This window comes from Macaca mulatta, chromosome 13, assembly GCF_049350105.2.
Source record: "Macaca mulatta isolate MMU2019108-1 chromosome 13, T2T-MMU8v2.0, whole genome shotgun sequence".
NCBI classification, from domain to species: domain Eukaryota; kingdom Metazoa; phylum Chordata; class Mammalia; order Primates; family Cercopithecidae; genus Macaca; species Macaca mulatta.
Window position 1 is genome coordinate 106,429,727 of NC_133418.1, and position 18,626 is coordinate 106,448,352.

The following is an 18,626-nucleotide window of genomic DNA, read 5'->3' on the forward strand; positions in this document are numbered from 1 at the left end:
AAAATGAAGAAATATTTTTTTTTTTATTTTTTAAGAAAAGGTTAATCACATATTCACAGAGTCAGTTTGTTACTATGGAATCACATATGATGTCATAAATTTGACATTCTAAATGCAAAGCTAGACTGAGCAAGGGAAGTGACAGGAAATGGAGCTGGGGAGACAAAAATCTGGATAACAACAAAAGAATTTCAACAGTTAAAAAATGAGTCAAACATCTCTCAAACAGAAAAAGGTGAGTGAATCGAGTGTCTTAGAATCTTGCCATGGGGCTGAAGAAATGTGGACATCAGTCCATCATTTGCCTCTGCAAAGGCTCTGCAACAACCAAATAATTTCAGATAATGGCTTCATGTAGAGGAAAAGAGAAGGAAGAGAATAAAGGCAATGGAAAGAGCAGAGAAATGGGAAGAAGGAGAAATTTTTAAAAAACGAAGACAGAAAAGAAAAAGATTAAAACATGTAGTATACAAATCATTCCAATAAGTCAATATTCATTTAGCATATACTCATATGTTAGTAGTAAAAGGTAAAAACAGTGGCTGTCTTTGAAGAAGGCATGGCCTAGTAGGAGACAGAACAGACAAAGGACAGCTCATTGCTCTGTAAAAGTATATACAAAAGACACAAGCAACACAGGGCAATATTTCACTCTGGGAACTTCCCCCAGGTCACACGGAGCTGGGTTTTGAAGAACATAAGAGAGAAGAGGAGACCATAAGGAAATAAGGGTGGTGTATGCAGGCAAATACAAGTCACTTGGTATTAGTAGAACACAGTGATAAAGTGTAGAGTGAAGGGCATGCAAGTAGCAGGTACACAGGAATACATCATGAGGCTCCTGGTCGAACCAAGTGAAGAAAGTGTTTATCCAGGAATGAAGCATTACTAGATTTACATCTCATAAATATTACTCTAAATAAATACAGTGGACAGATCTAGAAGTGGAGAGGATTTAAGGCCATGAAACCTGCTCGAAAGGCTATATTCTAAAAACGTAGTCCCAGGATGGTCAGAGGCCTGGAACAACGCAATGATAATTGAGATAGAAAAAAGGAACTGGATTTAAAATATCATTTGGAATTAGAAGTAAGAGGATATTATGGTGACTGCTATGTATGTGTATAAGGAGGGTGAGGGTTGATGAAAAGATTATAAATTAGTTCAGGAGCCGTACAGCTATGCCATTCTCTCATGCAACTAACATTCTCATGCAACTGACATTGATGAGATTTTTCCTGCTGCAAAACATAGAGCTTAAATGGATGACTATAGAGTGCTCTAGCGGATCTTGGTCTAACCTAGAAGTTGTGCTCCTTAAACAGATAAATAACACTAATCTTGATCACATTGCGGCCACTTACTTATCATAAAACAGTTTAAATAATACTCCAATAAGTATCTCCTCCAAATGAAAATGAAAACATAAATATTTGAGTAGAGTTCCACAAAGTGAGTTATCTTCTTGTGCTCTGTTACTTGGTTTTCCCTATCTGTTGTTAATTTGTTGGTAAGAAATCCCTTTCCACTCTACATCTATGAGTAATTACATGATAGGAACAGAAGACATGACTTTCAATAAATTTGTATGAGATTAAGGTCCTTATATTTAGAAATCAAACTAATATTGGTGAGGCTAGATCCACAGAAAATTTGAGCTATAGTGATGATGAAAATGAGAAAAAATTGAATTCTAAATGGTAAGGAAAAATAAGTTTCATAAGTAGCAATCTTCAGAGTAACAGAGAAAAAAAAACTTATTCTACATAAACAACTTCACAATTCTCTAATATTTCGCATGTTATCAGTCTTTAAACAATAAATGCTTTATATCTCAAATCTATGAACCAACAAATTTCTATATTAAATTTTGTTTATATAATTCTTTTTAATAAAAGATGTGTTATCTTTTACTCATTCTTGTTAGAACGGGGAAACTAAGGTCTAGAGTTTATATCTTTTTATATAAGCAAATAAATAAATTCCATGTTTTCTTTATCCTTGTATTCTTAAAGTCAAGGTTCCTAACGCCCTGAGATTAAAAATTAATAAACATTCTTTGTTTCCATGTCAAGAATGAGCCCGGAATGAGGTCCTCAAAAGAGAGTCTAGAAGCAGAAAAAAGAAAGGAATCTGACAAACAAGGAGTTCGTCTGAGCAATCAGGTGAGCCGATCTCTGTAGCAGAGGTGAGGAAATTAAGGAGCAGAGAGCATAAAGGAAAATGTTAGGGGGCAGGGAGTTCTGGGAGAGAAGACCAAGCTGTTGAGAATTGTATTAAGCAATCCCTAATGTCCTCATGAGGAAGTTAAGGAACTAGGAGAGGTTGGGCCCTGCCTTCCCCTCCATCCATACCCGAGTGTTCACTTAGAATGTGTGGAACCACAGCAGGCTCCTCTGCTCAGCCTACACAGGGAGGAGACTGATCTTTGTTCAAATCAGGGAGGGGAGGGGGTCTGGCCATCGCATTGACCACTTTCTGCACAATCTTTCAGATGAGGCGTGCAGTCAATCCGAATCACTCGCTGAGATGTTGCCCCTTCCGGGGTCACTCGTCGTGTAGACGCTGCCTTTGTGCAGCTGAGGGAACAGCCCTTGGCCCCTGCCGCACAATACGTATTTATATTCACATGTGCCTGTTGTGGGAGCAGGGCCAGCAGATCACCATGATGAGGGTGAGCAGAGATCGCACTACTGATTCTGGAGGGGAACCACAGACAATCTGGGTGAGGGGAAGAATATGGCAAATAGAAACTCTTTTACTTTGCTGCTTCCTGGTCTCCTTCATTCTTGTTTCTCCTAAAAGGAAAGCTTGAGGGCTCCATTCCTTTTAAGCAGCTGCTTTAGAGTCCCCCTGCAACCTTAGTGGGGCACCAGCTGCCCTCACCTTTAGAGTCTGGTAAAAAACGGTGGATATATCATTTCAGCATCAGTTAACAGGCTTATCCTCAAGGGAAGAAGTGAGAAAAAGGGAGGAACAATGGTGAACCATACTAAGTTCCACATACGAGGAGTCACAGTGAAAAAATATGTTTGCATCTTGGTTTTGGATGCTCTTTCAAATGGACCCCCACATAGATGCTCCAAACAGAAGTGAGGACTTGACCAGAGTTAGAACAGTACACAAGAGTTCAGGTTAAGAGTCAATGAGGCCAGGGATCTTCTCACTGGGTGCTGCTATATTCAGCCTGACATGACTATTCTGCAGGCACCTGTATAGAAGGAGTGGGTGACAGGGTTTTACACCCTTGGGTTTCTTCTTTCCATCACAGGGATCACAAGAATCATCACTGCGCAAGACAGACTCTCGAGGGTACCTTGTGCGCAGTCAATGGTCTAGAACATCCCGCAGCCCATCCACCAAGGCTCCATCCATAGATGAGCCTAGAAGCAGGAACACCAGTGCTAAGGTAGAGGTAAAGATGAAAGGGAGGAGTAGATGATAGAATAATAACAATGGTTAACATTTATTGACGCTTTCTATGTGCAAGGCCCTGTTTATGTGCTTTACATGTGTTAGCTAATTTAGCCCTCAGGAGAACTCCCTTCCGCCCATAAATCCCATTTTACCGCTGAGAAAACTGAAGTATAGAGGGAACTTGTTTAAGGTTTCACATTAATAAGTTGTAGAGCTAGCATGAAAACCCAGGGGCTCTAGATCTAGAGGCTGCACACTTCCTCCTTCCTTCCTTAATTCGACAAATAGTTATTAACTGTGATTCTCAGAAGAGAGAAGGAAATGGTCACCACAAGAGAAAAAGAGTGTCAGATTGTGTGGGGCTTTGAGTCTTTAATTAGGCCTGACCACATAAGCAATTAAACAAAAAAAAGTTAGTTTTGAGATTAAGAGTTTGGAAGCAGAGCGAATGATCCAGACCCAGCCACTGGGAGAGCATGCATTCCTACCCAATTCATCATCTCTATCGCATTTGACTCAATCATCTAAAGAAAAACATCCTTTTTTGAGTCATGTGTGAAACAATCTGAAATCATACATGGATGCCTAATAACTTCTTGCTCACCTTAGTAAAGGAGATTTTTCTCTAGAATAGTCCTTTCCTGTTTAGGAAAATGATTCAATATAACTGTGGTCCCCTGGCACAAGGAGCTCTGAAGGCCCTGTGGAGATGCTCCAGTCTCCCGACAAGCGACTTTCCCAGCCATCACTCTAACATTCACATGGGGAGCGGGGAGAGACATGCCCCAAGGAGATATGTAGCGTGTTCTGGTGAGAATGTCTGGCCCACTTTGCTCATGGAGTTAACTGGAGGTCACACACTAAGGCACTGGCCAAGCAAGATCCATTCTGCACGCCCTCTGTCCTACCTGCAGGCCTCTGACTGAGTAGGTATATGCCAAGCAGGGGACAGAACTTTGCAAACCATGTGTCAGCTGCCTAAGGGGGAGGAGGAGGACTGGGTCCTATCTACTCCAAACAAATAAAAATGTGCGAAATGCTTATGGGGAAGCTAGGGGAGAGAGAATGAAAGCAGACAGTCTCTGTGTCTGTTTAACAGAAATATCAAACAGCTGAAGCCTAGAAATGTCCGGTTCCCTTAAGCCCTACTTAAGGAGCTGAGATGAACCAGCACCCATCCAAGGTCTAGGAATGGAACGGGCAGAAAGGACAGATCCTTGACGGGAGCTGGGCAGAGCTGGCCACAGGGACCCTGGGCAGGCCTCGACTTCAGACGCCCATTGTCTTGCTGCAGCTCCCCAGCAGCTCCACGAGCTCCCGGACTCCATCCACCTCCCCAAGCCTTCATGACTCCTCACCGCCGGCACTGTCCAAGCAGCCCTCGCTCCAGCCGCCCGCGTCGCCCCAGCCACCCCGGTCGCAGGACTCACGGCCTCCCACGCCCCCAGAGCCCGATCCTGGCTCCCGGCGCAACACCAAAATGCAAGACAATCCGGAGGCCTGGGCCCAAGGCATCGTGCGGGAAATCCGCCAGAGCCGGGACTCGCAGTCGCGGGAATATTCGCGCACATCCCCCACCGAATGGAAGTCCTCCAGCCAACGCAGGGGGATCTACCCCGCCTCCAACCAACTGGACCGCGACTGTCTGCCTGAGCAGCAGCAGCAGCAGCGGGAGGATGAGGACGACTACGAGGCTGCCTACTGGGCATCCATGAGGTCGTTCTATGAGAAGAACCCGAGCTCCTCGCGTCCCAGGCCGGTGAGCGAGCCTGCCACCCCTGGCACCCGGGGCACCCCTCCTTGCAGCGGGCAGCAGAGCCTCTTCCAGCCGCCCTCCTCTCCACTGCGCAGGGAGGTCCTCCCCAGTCTCCCGCTTCTCCTCCCCAAACTTCAGGGAGTCCCAGCCTCAGCTGTTTCCAGCATCCCACTTCTCCAAGCAGGGACCCGCGGTCCTATTCTCACCCTCCCGTGGAGGAGCCCCAACCCTGTCCCCTTCCTGGCTATGTGACTGTCCTCCCGTTGGCGTCCCTCTCTGCAGCCCAAACCCAAGAACGCCATCACCATTGCTCTCTCATCCTGCGCTCTCTTCAACATGGTGGACGGCAGGAAAATCTACGAGGAAGAGGGTCTGGAAAAGTACATGGAGTATCAGCTCACCAATGAGAATGTCATCCTGACCCCGGGTCCGGCGTTCCGCTTTGTCAAGGTACTCTGCAAGCTGTCTTTGGTCCGCCAGGACCCTCGATGGCGAGGGAAGGACCCAGGCCAACCCTTGGGAGGGCATTCAATTTCCCAGATCATTCCTAGCCCACGATTGTCATTCTTGTCTCCTTCTAGCTGACCCAGGTCAGTTTATGATTTCGCACAGGCTTCCAGACTGTGGAGGAACTCCAGCCCACAGCCCTAGATTTGGTATGTTAGCCTTCCCTAAGTGAAGTCCTAATCATGAGACCTGTAACAGAAGCCTCTCTCCCTCGAAGGAGTGCTAAGAAGCCATAATGAATTTATAATCCTGAGTAGGAGAAATAAAACGCCATATTACAGTGAAATGAAATTCACGTTAGCTCTTCTGGCCCCAAACATAGCATATTAAGAAAATAAAGATGCTGTTGGCACTTAGGGGTGTGATTTTAATAGAAAAGGTAAGGTTCTCTGAACTTACACTGAAATGTATAGCACTTACAACTTTGATCTGCTTATATAAATATTACACAATAACATTATAACCATACAAAAACAAATGACACCTCTACAAGTTGTTGGTAGAATGTACTTATGAGTCATAGTAAAAGCATGGGCAGGAGCCACAAACCTAAAGATACATGTTAATACACAAAGTACTATCTTTGACAGCATATATACTAAAATTGGAACAAAACAGAGACAATTTGCATGACCTCTGGGCAAGGATGACATGCAGATTCATGAAGCAGTCCATATTTTTCAAAATTAAAAAACAATCATTAGATGATCAATAAAAGCAGATTTTAAAAATCAATCAAACATAGACAAAGCATAAAAGGATTAGCCTGACCCTACTCTCTACCTGTCCCCCAGAGATAATTCTAGTGAACCTAAAGTTGAAACAATTCTCAACAAACATTACTGATGTATTCTGAACATTAACTGAGTTCCTATGAATGAGAGGTTGATAATACAGAAATGCATGGGATAAATCTTCCTTAAAGGAGCCAGAATCTCTCAGAGAAGATTCTTCAGAGCTTGAATTTGACTCTGATGAGATGCTTCCTCTGTGGCCTCCCCAAAACCACCTTGCCTGCCCCTCTTTACACACATTCATGTTTGTAATCTGCAGGCACTACAGTATGTCAATGCTAGACTCCGTGATCTATATCCTGATGAACAGGACTTATTTGATATTGTACTGATGACTAATAACCATGCCCAAGTGGGAGTGCGGCTTATAAACAGCGTCAATCACTATGGTAAGTAAAATAAATACCATGTGGAAGAACAGCTCTCTGCTCTGAAAGAGAGAAGCCATGTTATTTTGCTAACTGTGGCTTAACCAAACGCAGCGTCTTTGATACTGACACCCCCTTCTGCGCCAGGAATGTTTATTTGCCTATGTCAGAACAAGAGAGGCCATGTTCATTTTTAACTTCAGCACAGAGTTGGGCTCAAAGCTCTGGACTTAACTTGTCAAGTGTGAATTTCAAAGTCTTAATCCTAGGTCCTGCAATATATTTCTCTGTTTTATGTTTTTCACTTCTGAACTTGACTTCAAGGAGCCGTCAACCGAAAGGTTTTTACTGTGTGATCAAACTTCTTGCTCACCACAGATTCGTGTTAAAGGTTTAAAGGTTTTCACCTCTCCTTTCCACTCTTAAAATCTGATTGTCCCCGGCTGCTTTCTCTCCCCACACATAAAATAATTTACATGGAAAATTTGATTGATTCTAGTCTCTTCAGTGTTTCTATCAGTGTGTTGGGGACTTTAAGAGAAAGTTCCAACTTTTCCTATTATGGAACTACCTGAATTATTTCAGGCACAATTGGCCTATTTTCTAAATGGGTGTGTGAAGTTAAAATAACGTTTAAATTGGGCATATTTACAAATAATCGAGATATAAGTTATGAGTTTTACTTTATATTATTCTAACTATAAGGCTGGAATCATTGAAGTACATTTAAAAATATTTTTGCCTTTTAAAAGTGTAGTCTTCTTAGTGTTATGAAGTAAAAAGAGAGAACATAAAAATTTAACATAAATGAGTGCCATATAACAATCACCTAGTAAACAACAGCTAGTATTTAACATTGATTTAGTAGGTGATTAAGGTCTATCCATCCCTCACCACGCTGACCTATCAAGGCTGGAAGCGTAAGAAATCAGTTATTTACCTGTTAATTCTGCTGATGAACTGTGTACAACCTTCTCATGCAGCCTTGTTCATGGAATAAAAATCTTTTGACCCAGAAGAGTTAGTTACTTCCTTCTCTGGGTACTGAAAGCAATTCGTATCTCTGTCTGCCGGGGTCTTTATTATAACAAATGTTTTACATGCCAGGCTCCTCAGTGAACTGTGATCTCCTTAAGAAGAGGGACGACGCTTTAATCATTTCTGGAGTCTCGGTGTCACCAAATAATTTCTGGGTGATGAAATTCACATGATTTAGGGATTTGTAGAGCACACTTTTGTGCCACATATGCCCAACATTGACATAAGTGAAAAAATGAGAGCATTTTCTAATACCAAAGCAGATACTTCCACCAAGACAGTTAATGGACCTGACCGACTCTCCTGGTCCATACAAATGATAAACAACTAACTAGACAGTATTCTGCTTTATATCATGTGTACCTACCAGTTTATCATATATCTAAAAAAAATCCTTTGAATTGGTACATATTCTATCATTTGGATAATCCTATACTTTATATAACTACTGTCACATTGTTGAACGTTTTGCTTTTATAAATAACCCTAAACAGACCTTTTTATAGAAATCTTTATCAGAATTTCAGAATATTCCTTTTTAAAAAACTAAGGAATCTTAGGTCAAAAGGTACAAAGCTGTTAAAAGCTCTTAATACATATTGCGTATCATCAAATCACTTTCTAGACAGCTTGTACCAATGTATACTTTTACCCATAGTATATGAAGGTGCCTATTTTACAAACCACTTTCAGACAGCCAGTGTTATTTTGTAACAGTTACTGATTTACAAAAGCATTTGATGTTATATTAATGTTTAATGATGATAATTCACTGTTATATGACTAAATTGCATGTCATGAGGGTTTAGTGTAGAGATTACTTCATTACCTAGGTAATAAGCATATTACCCAATAGGTAATTTTTCAATCGTCATCTGCCTCCTACCTTCCACCCTCAAGTAGGCCCTGATGTCTATTGCTCCCTTCTTTGTGTCCATGTGTACTCAATGTTTAGCTCCCACTTATAAGTGAGAACATGTGGTATTTGGTTTTCTGTTGCTGCATTAATTCACCTAGGATAACAGCCTCCAGCTCCATCCATGTTGCTGCAAAAAAGATGATCTCATTCTCTGTTATGGTTGTGTTCCACGGTATATATGCACTACATTTTGTTTATCCAGTCCATCATCAATGGGCATTTAGGTTGATTACATGTCTTTGCTATTGTCAATGGTCCTGCAATGAACATTTGTGTGCATATATTCTGGTTTTTTGTTGTTGTTGTTTGTTTGTTTGTTTTTGAGACAGAATTTTGCTCTTGTTGCCCAGGCTGGAGTGCAATGGCACTATCTCGGCTCACCGCAACCTCTGCCTCCCGGGTTCAAGTGATTCTCCTGTCTCAGCCTCCCGAGTAGCTGGGATTACAGGCATGTGCCACCACGCCCAGCTAATTTTGTATTTTTTTAGTAGAGGTGGGGTTTCTCCATGTTGATCAGACCAGTCTCAAACTCCTGACCCCAGATGATCTGCCCACCTCAGCCTCCCAAACTGCTGGGAGTACAGGCGTGAGCCACCATGCCCTGCCATATATATATTCTTATGGTAGAACAATTTATATTCCTTTGGGCATATACCCAGCAATGGGATTGCTGGGCCAAATGGTAATTCTGTTTAAAATTCATTGAGAAATCTGCAACCTGCTTTCCATACCAGCTGAACTATTTTACACCACCAAAAGCAGCACGTAAGTGTTCCTTTTTAACCACAACCTCATCAGCAGGTCAGTTTTTGATTTTTAACAGTAGCCATTCTGATTGATATGAGATGATAATCTCATTGTAGTTTTGATTTGATTTTCTCTAATGATTAGTGAGGTTGAGCATTTTTTTCATATGCTTGTTGGCTGCATGTATGTCTTCTGAGAAGTGTCTATTCATGTCCTTTGCCCATTTTTTAATGAGGTTGTTTCTGCTTGTTAATCTGTTTAAATACCTCACAAATTCTGGATTTTAGACCCTTGTTAAATGCATAATTTGAAAATATTTTCTTCCATTTTATAGGCTGTCTGTTTACTCTGGTGATTGTTTCTTTTGCTATGCAGAAGCTCTTTAATTAGCTCCCATGTGTCAATTTTTTTCTTGTTGTTGCAATTGCTTTTGGTGTCTTCATCATGAAATCTTTGCCAGAGCCTGTCCAGATTGGTATTTCCTAGGTTTTCCTCGAGGACTTGGGACATGCCCCAAGGAGATATGTAGAGTGTTCTGGTGAGAATGTCTGGCCCACTTTGCTCACGGAGTTAACTGGAGGTCACACACTAAGGCACTGACCAAGCAAGATCCATTCTGCACGCCCTCTGTCCTACCTGCAGGCCTCTGACTGAGTAGGTATATGCCAAGCAGGGGACAGAACTTTGCAAACCATGTGTCAGCTGCCTAAGGGGGAGGAGGAGGACTGGGTCCTATCTACTCCAAACAAATAAAAATGTGCGAAATGCTTATGGGGAAGCTAGGGGAGAGAGAATGAAAGCAGACAGTCTCTGTGTCTGTTTAACAGAAATATCAAACAGCTGAAGCCTAGAAATGTCCAGTTCCCTTAAGCCCTACTTAAGGAGCTGAGATGAACTAGCACCCATCCAAGGTCTAGGAATGGAACGGGCAGAAAGGACAGATCCTTGACGGCAGCTGGGCAGAGCTGGCCACAGGGACCCTGGGCAGGCCTCGACTTCAGACGCCCATTGTCTTTAATCCATCTCGAGTTAATTTTTGTATCTGGTGAAAAGAAGGGGTCCCATTTCAATCTTTGGCATATAGCTAGCCAGTTATCCCAGCACCATTTATTGAATACAGAGTCCTTTCCCCATTGCATGTTTTTCTTGACTTTGTTGAAGATCAGATGGGTGTAGGTGTGTGGCTTTATTTCTGGGTTTTCTAACCCATTCCATTGGTCTATGTGTCTGTTTTTGTACTGGTACCATGCTGTTTTAGTTATTGTATCTTTGTAGTATAGTGTGAAGCTTGGTTATGTAATGCCTCCAGCTTTGTTCTTTTTGCTAAGGTTTGCTGTGGCTATTCAAGCCCTTTTTTGATTTCATGTGAATTTCCAAATAGTGTTTTCTAATTCTGTGAAAAATGTCATTGGTAGTTTGATAGGAATAGCATTGAATCTGTAAATTGCTTTGAGCAGTATGGCCATTTTAACAATATTGATTCTTCCTATTCATGATCATGGGATGTTTTTCCATTTGTTTGTGTTGTCTTTCATTTTTTTTCAGCAGTGTTTTGTAATCCTTTTAGAGATTTTTCACCTCCATGGATAGCTGTATTCCTAGGTATTTTAATTTTGTGTGTGGTGATTGCAAATGGGATTGCATTCTTTATTTGGCTTTTAGCTTGAACACTGTTGGTATATAGAAATGCTACTGATTTTGCACATTAATTTTGTATTCTGAAACTGCTGAAGTTATTATCAGAGGTAGGAACTTTGGGGCAGAAACTATGGCATTTTCTAGGTGAAAAATCATATCATCTTCCAAGAGAGATAATCTGAGTTCCTCTCTTTCTATTTGAATGTCTTTTTTCATTCTCTTGCCTGACTGCTCTGGCTAGGACTTCAGGACTATGTTGAATACAAATGGTGAGAGTGGGCATCCTTGTCTTATTCCAGTTCTTCTAGCTTTTGCCCATTCAGTATGATATTGGCTCTGGGTTTGTCATAGATGGCTTTTATTATTTTGAAGTATGTTCCTTCAAGGTTGAGGCTTTTATGGGGGAGGGGGGTAACATGAAAGGATGTTAAATTTTATTGACAGCCATTTTTGCATCTATTGAGATTATCATATAGTTTTTAATTTAGTTCTATTTATTGGATGAATCACATTTATTGATTGGTGTATGTTGAACCAACTATGCATCCTAGGAATAAAGCCTACTTGATCATGGTAGATTAGCTTTTTGATGTGCTGCTGGATTTGGTTTGGTAGTATTTTGTTGAGGATTTTGCATCTGTGTTCTTCAGGGATATTGGCCTGAAGTTTTCTTTTTTCTGTGTCTCTGCCAGGTTTTGGTATCAGAGTTATGTTGACCTCATAAAATAAATTAGGGAGGAGTCTCTCCTCCATAATTTTTTACAATAGTTTCAGTAGGATTCATACCAGTTCCTATATGTCTGGTAAAATTTGGCTGAGTATCCATCTGGTCCAGGGCTGTTTATGGTTGATAGGCTGTTTATTACTGATTCAATTTAGAAACTTGTTATTGGTCAGTTAGGGTTTCAGTTTCTTCCTAGTTCAATCTTTGGAGGTTGTATTTTTCCAGGAATTTATCTATTTCTTCTAGGTTTTCCAGTTTCTATGCATAGAGGTGTTTGTAACAATCTGAGGGGTTTTTGTTTTTACTATTTCTGTGAGGTTGGTAGTAATGTCACTTGTGTCATTTCTGATTGTGTATATTTGGATTTTTCTCTCTTTTTTTCTTTGTTAGTCTAGCTAGCAGTCTATCAATCTTATTGATTCTTTCAAATAACAAACTTTTGGTTTTGTTGATCTTTCGTATATTTTTTCACATCTCAATTTCATTCAGTTCAGCTTTGATTATGGTTCTTTTCTTCAGTTAGCTCTAGGGTTAGCTTTTTTCTTTCTTTTTTTTTCTAGTTCCTCTAGGTGTGATGTTATGTTGTTAATTTGCGATCTTTCTATCTTTTGATAAAGGTGTTTCATGCTATAAACTCCCCTCTTAACAGTGCTTTAGATATGTCCCAGAGATTCTGGTATGTTGTATCTTTATTATCATCAGCTTAAAATAATTTCTTGATTTCTGCCTTCATTTCATTGTTTACCCAAAAGTCATTCAGGAGCAGGTTGGTTGTTTATTTTCCATGTAATTGTATGGTTTTGAGATAAAGCTTTTTTTTTTTTTTTTTTTTTTTGAGACAGAGTCTCACTCTGTTGCCAGGCTAGAGTCCTGTAGCACAATCTCAAGAGCCACATCTTAATAGACCTTTACAGTAAGTGAGCAGGCTGTAGTTCAAGAAAAAGTACCCTGTTCTAGCCTAGACAAGAGTCAAACACTTGGGCTCAAGTCTGCTCTATGCATCTAAATCAGTGTGTTAGATTAAGTCTTTATGTCTAACTTTCCTTTCCTGTAATGAAGATAATAATACCTTCAGTATGTTTGTGAGAATAAAATGGCATGATCTATGTGAATATACTATGCATATAAACTATAATGTACCAAACACAACCACTATTACATAAAATAGTTTAGGAATTTTAAATATTGGTGCTATAAGACGATTTTAAAAGTTCATTTCTTTTTTTTTTTTTTGAGACAGAGTCTCACTCTATCGCCCAGGCTGGAGTGCAGTGGCCAGATCTCGGCTCACTGCAAGCTCCGCCTCCCAGGTTTACCCCATTCTCCTGCCTCAGCCTCCCAAGTAGCTGGGACTACAGGCGCCTGCCACCTCGCCCGGCTAGTTTTTTGTATTTTTTAGTAGAGACGGGGTTTCACGGTGTTAGCCAGGATGGTCTCGATCTCCTGACCTCGTGATCCACCCGTCTCGGCCTCCCAAAGTGCTGGGATAAAAGTTTATTTCTAAGGTAACTTTCCTTTAGGTTCACAAATAAAGCCAGTTGAATTTACAAATAAGTTCAGTTATCTGTAAGGTAACTTTTACTTGGATTTACAGCATTTTGTCTTTAATCTCTGTCATAACAAAGTCTTTCTTGTCTGATAATAGGCTTACTGATTGACCGCTTCTGTCTGACCGGTGGAAAAAACCCAATTGGCTATTTGAAGGCATATCTTACCAACTTGTATATTGCTGCAGATTCTGAAAAAGTGCAAGAGGCAATACAAGAAGGTATTAGTCTGATTTTATTCCTCTAGTTAATAAAGAGGTTTACACTAATGGTTACTTACATTAAGTTTTGCATATGATTATGAGGCTTATGGTCTTGTTGGATATTCTTCTGAAGTTTTTCCACATGGGGCAACACTTAAGTCTGTCCTTTAGAGCTTTGACTTTCCTGGAAATGGACATCCTCAGTAATTGTCCTACAATCCATTTTACATGTTCCCATTCCTATAGAAACAGAGGCAGTGCATAGACAACTGTTCTGAGATCTCTGGTTGTGAAGAGGAGTTGAGCCATCAGGTAATAGCTAGAGAGAAAACATAAGGTCTGGAAGAATTTGTTTTTTTAATGGTAGAAACTATAACGCATGGACCTAAGAAGAGTATTAATCAGTCTCCATAATCTATCAGGTATTGCCTCTGCCACAATGTTTGATGGAGCCAAAGACATGGCTTACTGTGACACCCAGCTCCGTGTAGCCTTTGATGGGGATGCTGTCCTCTTCTCTGATGAGTCTGAACATTTTACCAAGGAGCATGGGCTGGACAAATTCTTCCAGTATGATACATTATGTGAAAGTAAGCCTCTTGCTCAGGTAGGTTCAATGAGTGCTAATTAATTTTTATGTACTTATTTATGTACTTATTTATTTTCTATTCTATATAAATATCAATATTGGTCTATTCTGATGAATGTTTAAGTTATTTTAGGCAGGCCACTCCTTCTTACTGTCTTATCTTTGGAGCTTTCTTTCTTTCTTCCATGAATTGCTCACTTTGATGCATTCACTGCTGATAACTTTATTTTTAATTTTAACCTTATTTTATCTATACTTTTGGAAATGCTTGTATGATCTTCCCATAATAAGAAGTATGCGAGTAACAGGAAATACTACTTATCAATAAGCCACTACTACATAATAAATTCTCAAAATAGTAGGGTCATTTCCAATAGATTAGAGTAAGCATTTGTTGAATCTCTGTCCTTGACTTCAAACTCAAGAAAGGCATTGCTTAATTGAGAAAATATGCACAACTAAGAACTTGAACTGAATCAAATAATGATCCTCAAACAAGTGCAAATTATGAATATGTAATCAAACTGAAACTAAATATTTAGATTTTTTTGGATTAGTGCTGTTGAGTACCTTTCAATCCATCCATGAACCGAAGTGTTAAAATCAAGGTCGAAAATGAACAGAACCTATAACTTTTGAACAAAAGGAAATCTGAGATCAAAATGTCATTTAATCTGAATCTAAACTTATAGGTCTTTTATTTTATTCTATCAATTTTCCCAAGAAATTTAATTGTCCTTTTTCTCAGTTCTTCCTGAACTTAAGTTAAACTTAAATATTGTTATTTTTATATAAATTTATAAAAGTATGAATAGACTAACTGAAAGTTGAAAAGTTTTTCTACTTTGTCACCTCTCATTAAAGCAAGCAATATTTAAACTATGAGTGTGTGTGTTCAACTTCATACTCTCTTTCTAAATAGCTCCTTTGGAAACCTTAACCTAGTGTTATAAAGTTCAGTATTAACAAAGCTTACTATTGAGAAGAAAATTCTTTGTTATATTTTATATCAGTCTACTCTGCTGAAATTCAGAGCCGTTCACCATTATTGAAATGTGGAAATCCTCCATAAAAAGAACACTTAAACAAAAACACTTCAAAGAAAGCATTGCTTCCAGACAAATGTTAAAGTAGTATTTTCTCATCTGAAGTAAATAATCTAAATTTCTTTTAAATTTTACATTTTTCAGTTCTTTTCTCATGTTGTACTTTGTTATTTTCTTCAGTTTTATTGAGTTACACTTAATTTTTAAAAGTTGCACATATTTAATGTATACATTTTGATGAATTTGGACATATACATACACACATGATACTATCACTACAAATAAGGTAATAAACATATCCACCGCTCCCAAAAACTTACTTTTCTCCTTGTCTTTTAAACATTTTTTTGTTTTGTGGTAAGAACACTTAGCATAAGATCTATCCACTAAACAAGTTTTTAAGTGTACAATACCATATTGTTAACTATAGGCACTACATTGTACAGCAGATCTCTAGAATTTATTCATCTTAGCAGGTCTTCCAGGTCTCATCCATTTTGTTACAAATGGTAGTATTTCCTTCTTTTTAAAGGCTGATTAATATTATGTTGTGTCTTATCCCACATTTTCTCTATCCATTCCCCTGATGACATTTGGGTTATTTCCAAATCTTGGCCATTGTGAATAATGTTGTAGTAAACATTGCAGTTTACATAGCTCTTTGAGATCCTGCTTTCATTTCTTTTGGATATATACTCAACAGTGGGATTACTGAATCATTTGGCAGTTGTTCTGGTTTTAGTTTTTTCTGAAAAATTTCCATTCTGTTTTCCACAGCGGCTACACAATTTTACATTTCTGCCCACAGTGTATAAGGGTTCCACATTCTCTACATACTCCCCCACCATTTGGTATCTTTGTTTTGTTTTGTCTTCTATAATAGCCATCTTGACTAGTAAAATTTGATATTTGATCGTGGTTTTTATTTGGATTTCTCTGATGATTAATGTGTTGAGTACCTTTTCATATACCCATTGACATTTGTATGTGTTCTTTAGAGAAATGTCTATTCAAGTCCTTTGCCCATTTTTAACCAGCTTAATTTGTTTTTATTTTGCTGTTGAGTTGTAAGAATTCTTTGTATATTTTGGAAATTAACCCTTATCAGATGTATAGTTTGCAAATATTTTCTCCCATTCCATAGGTTGCCTTTTCACTCTGTTTCCTTTGCTTTGCAGAAACTTCCTAGTTTTATGTATTCTCACTTATTTTTGCTCCTTAAATGGCCTTTTTCTCCCATTAAACAATTAAAATTGTGAATCCCAACTCTACTTATTGCAGGAATACCCAACAAATTTCATGCTTTCCTTTATTATGCAGTACTTCTGCCAGTTTAAAAACCATGCCATTTTTTACATAAAAAAAGGTGATTTTCCATAAAGGCCAGAAGGCTTTGCTGGGTGTTCCATTGATGAGAAAGAATCTGTGAGGTACAACTCCTACTGAAGACATTCAAGTATGTTGCTAGTAGGGTGGTGGTTTGGTCATGACAATATCTTAATTTTGTCAAATGGAAGAGGTCTGAAAGTCACCAGCAAATGGGACAGCTGGAGAGGATTAATTGAACAAGTCTGAATGTAGTTTATGAGCCTCCAATCTCCAATGTAGTACAGTGACAAGTAACTGATATCTCCTGATTTGATCCCTATCTCTTGTCTCACCGTTCTGGGATAATGGTCTCTAAGTGTGTGTGTGTATGTGTGTGTGTGTATCAGAATTTTTGAGGTATATTTATATAGAGTAAAATTTATAATTTTAAGTGGATAGTTTTAAGAGTTTTAACAAATATATATAATTGTGAAATAACCACTAACATAAAAATACATACTCAACCGTTTCATTAAATCACTAAATTCCCTCATGTCCCTTTGTAGTCATCCTAGTACCCTATCTCCAGACCCCATCAACCACTACTCATCTGATTTCTATTTCTATAGTTTTGCCTTTTCCAGGTGTCACATAAATGGAATCATATGGGACGCAATCTGACTTGTTTTATTTATTATAGCATAATGCATGTCATTGCATGTATCAGTACTTGGCTCCTTTTTATTGCTGAGTAGTATTCTATTCTGTGGATGTACCATGTTTTCTTTATTCTTTTACCTGTTGAAGGAGTAGGTCATTTCTAGTCTTTGACATTTATAAATGAAGCTACTTTTAAACATTTGAATACAAATTTCTGTGTAAATATAAGATTTCATTTCATTTTTAAATACCTAGAAGTGGAATTGCTAGGTCATGTGATAAGTAGTATACTGTATCATTATTTGATGAGATACAGTCAAATTATTTTCCCAAATGACCATAACATTTTGCATTCCTAAAAGCAATGCATGATTTTGTTGCTTTGCATTGTTGCTGGCATTTGGTAGTATTGAGTATTTTTCTTTTCTTTCTTTATTTAAGCAATTTTCGTGTTTATAAAAAAAAAAAAAAAACTCATTGTAGTTTTAGCTTGCATTTCTTTAATGACCAACGTTACTGAGCATCTTATCAGGTGCTTTTTTCCATCATGTATCTTCTTTGGTGAAGTACCTGTTCAAATCTTTTCCTCATTTTATTGGGTTTTTGGTTTGTTATCGACTTCTGAGAGTTCCTCATATGTTCTGGATACTCATCCTTTATCAGGCATGTGTTTTACAAATATTTTCTCTCAGCCTGTGCTTGTTTTTCATTCTTCTAACATCTTTCAGTGCTTTTCAGTGAGCAGAAACTTATAATTTTGATGAAGTCAGATTTATCAGTTTTTTCTCTTAGAAATTGCACTTTTAATATCATATATAAGAAATCTTTGCCTAATCCAAGGCCACAATGATTATCTCCTGACTTTTTATATATAAATTTTATGGTTTTAGGCTTTTAATTTAGGATTACGGTCTCTTGTGAGTCAATATGGTATTTGTGCAAAGTACAAGTTGTGGTTCATTTTTCCTGCTTATTCTAATTTCCTGGATATCTTAATTGTTCAAGCATTATTTGTTGAAAATGGTGACTTTCTGTCTTGTTCCTTTAATATAGATATTCATCCTTTTATCAATATTACATTGTCTTGATTATTGTAGTTTTATAGTAGTTTTTTTTGTTTGTTTGTTTTTTGACGGAGTCTTCGCTCTGTCGCCCAGTCTGGAGTGCAATGGCGTGATCTCAGCTCACTGCAACCTTTGCCTCCCGGGTTCAAGACATTCTCCTGCCTCAGCCTCCTGAGTAGCTGGGACTACTACAGGCGCCTACCACCACACCCAGTTAATTTTTCGTATTTTTAGTAGAGACTAAAATACCATATTGGCCAGGCTGGTCTCGAACTCCTGACCTTGTGATACACCCACCTCA

General features: G+C 38.9%; 1 protein-coding gene and 1 non-coding gene across 2 annotated transcripts in view; both read left to right on the forward strand.

Moving 5' to 3' along the window:
- Window positions 1–205: 205 nt before the first annotated feature.
- Window positions 206–18,626, forward strand: part of NT5C1B (5'-nucleotidase, cytosolic IB) — a 28,193-nt gene continuing 9,772 nt past the window's right edge. The window contains exons 1-9 of the mRNA XM_077958776.1: window positions 206–235; window positions 2,076–2,165; window positions 2,495–2,725; window positions 3,272–3,409; window positions 4,712–5,176; window positions 5,456–5,623; window positions 6,734–6,863; window positions 13,554–13,676; window positions 14,081–14,265. Coding sequence (XP_077814902.1) covers window positions 206–235; window positions 2,076–2,165; window positions 2,495–2,725; window positions 3,272–3,409; window positions 4,712–5,176; window positions 5,456–5,623; window positions 6,734–6,863; window positions 13,554–13,676; window positions 14,081–14,265 — 1,560 coding nt within the window. The remainder of the gene's footprint in view (window positions 236–2,075; window positions 2,166–2,494; window positions 2,726–3,271; window positions 3,410–4,711; window positions 5,177–5,455; window positions 5,624–6,733; window positions 6,864–13,553; window positions 13,677–14,080; window positions 14,266–18,626) is intronic.
- Window positions 6,255–6,361, forward strand: LOC114671975 (U6 spliceosomal RNA). Its single transcript, XR_003722182.2, has one exon. It is a non-coding gene; the product is annotated as a U6 spliceosomal RNA (small nuclear RNA).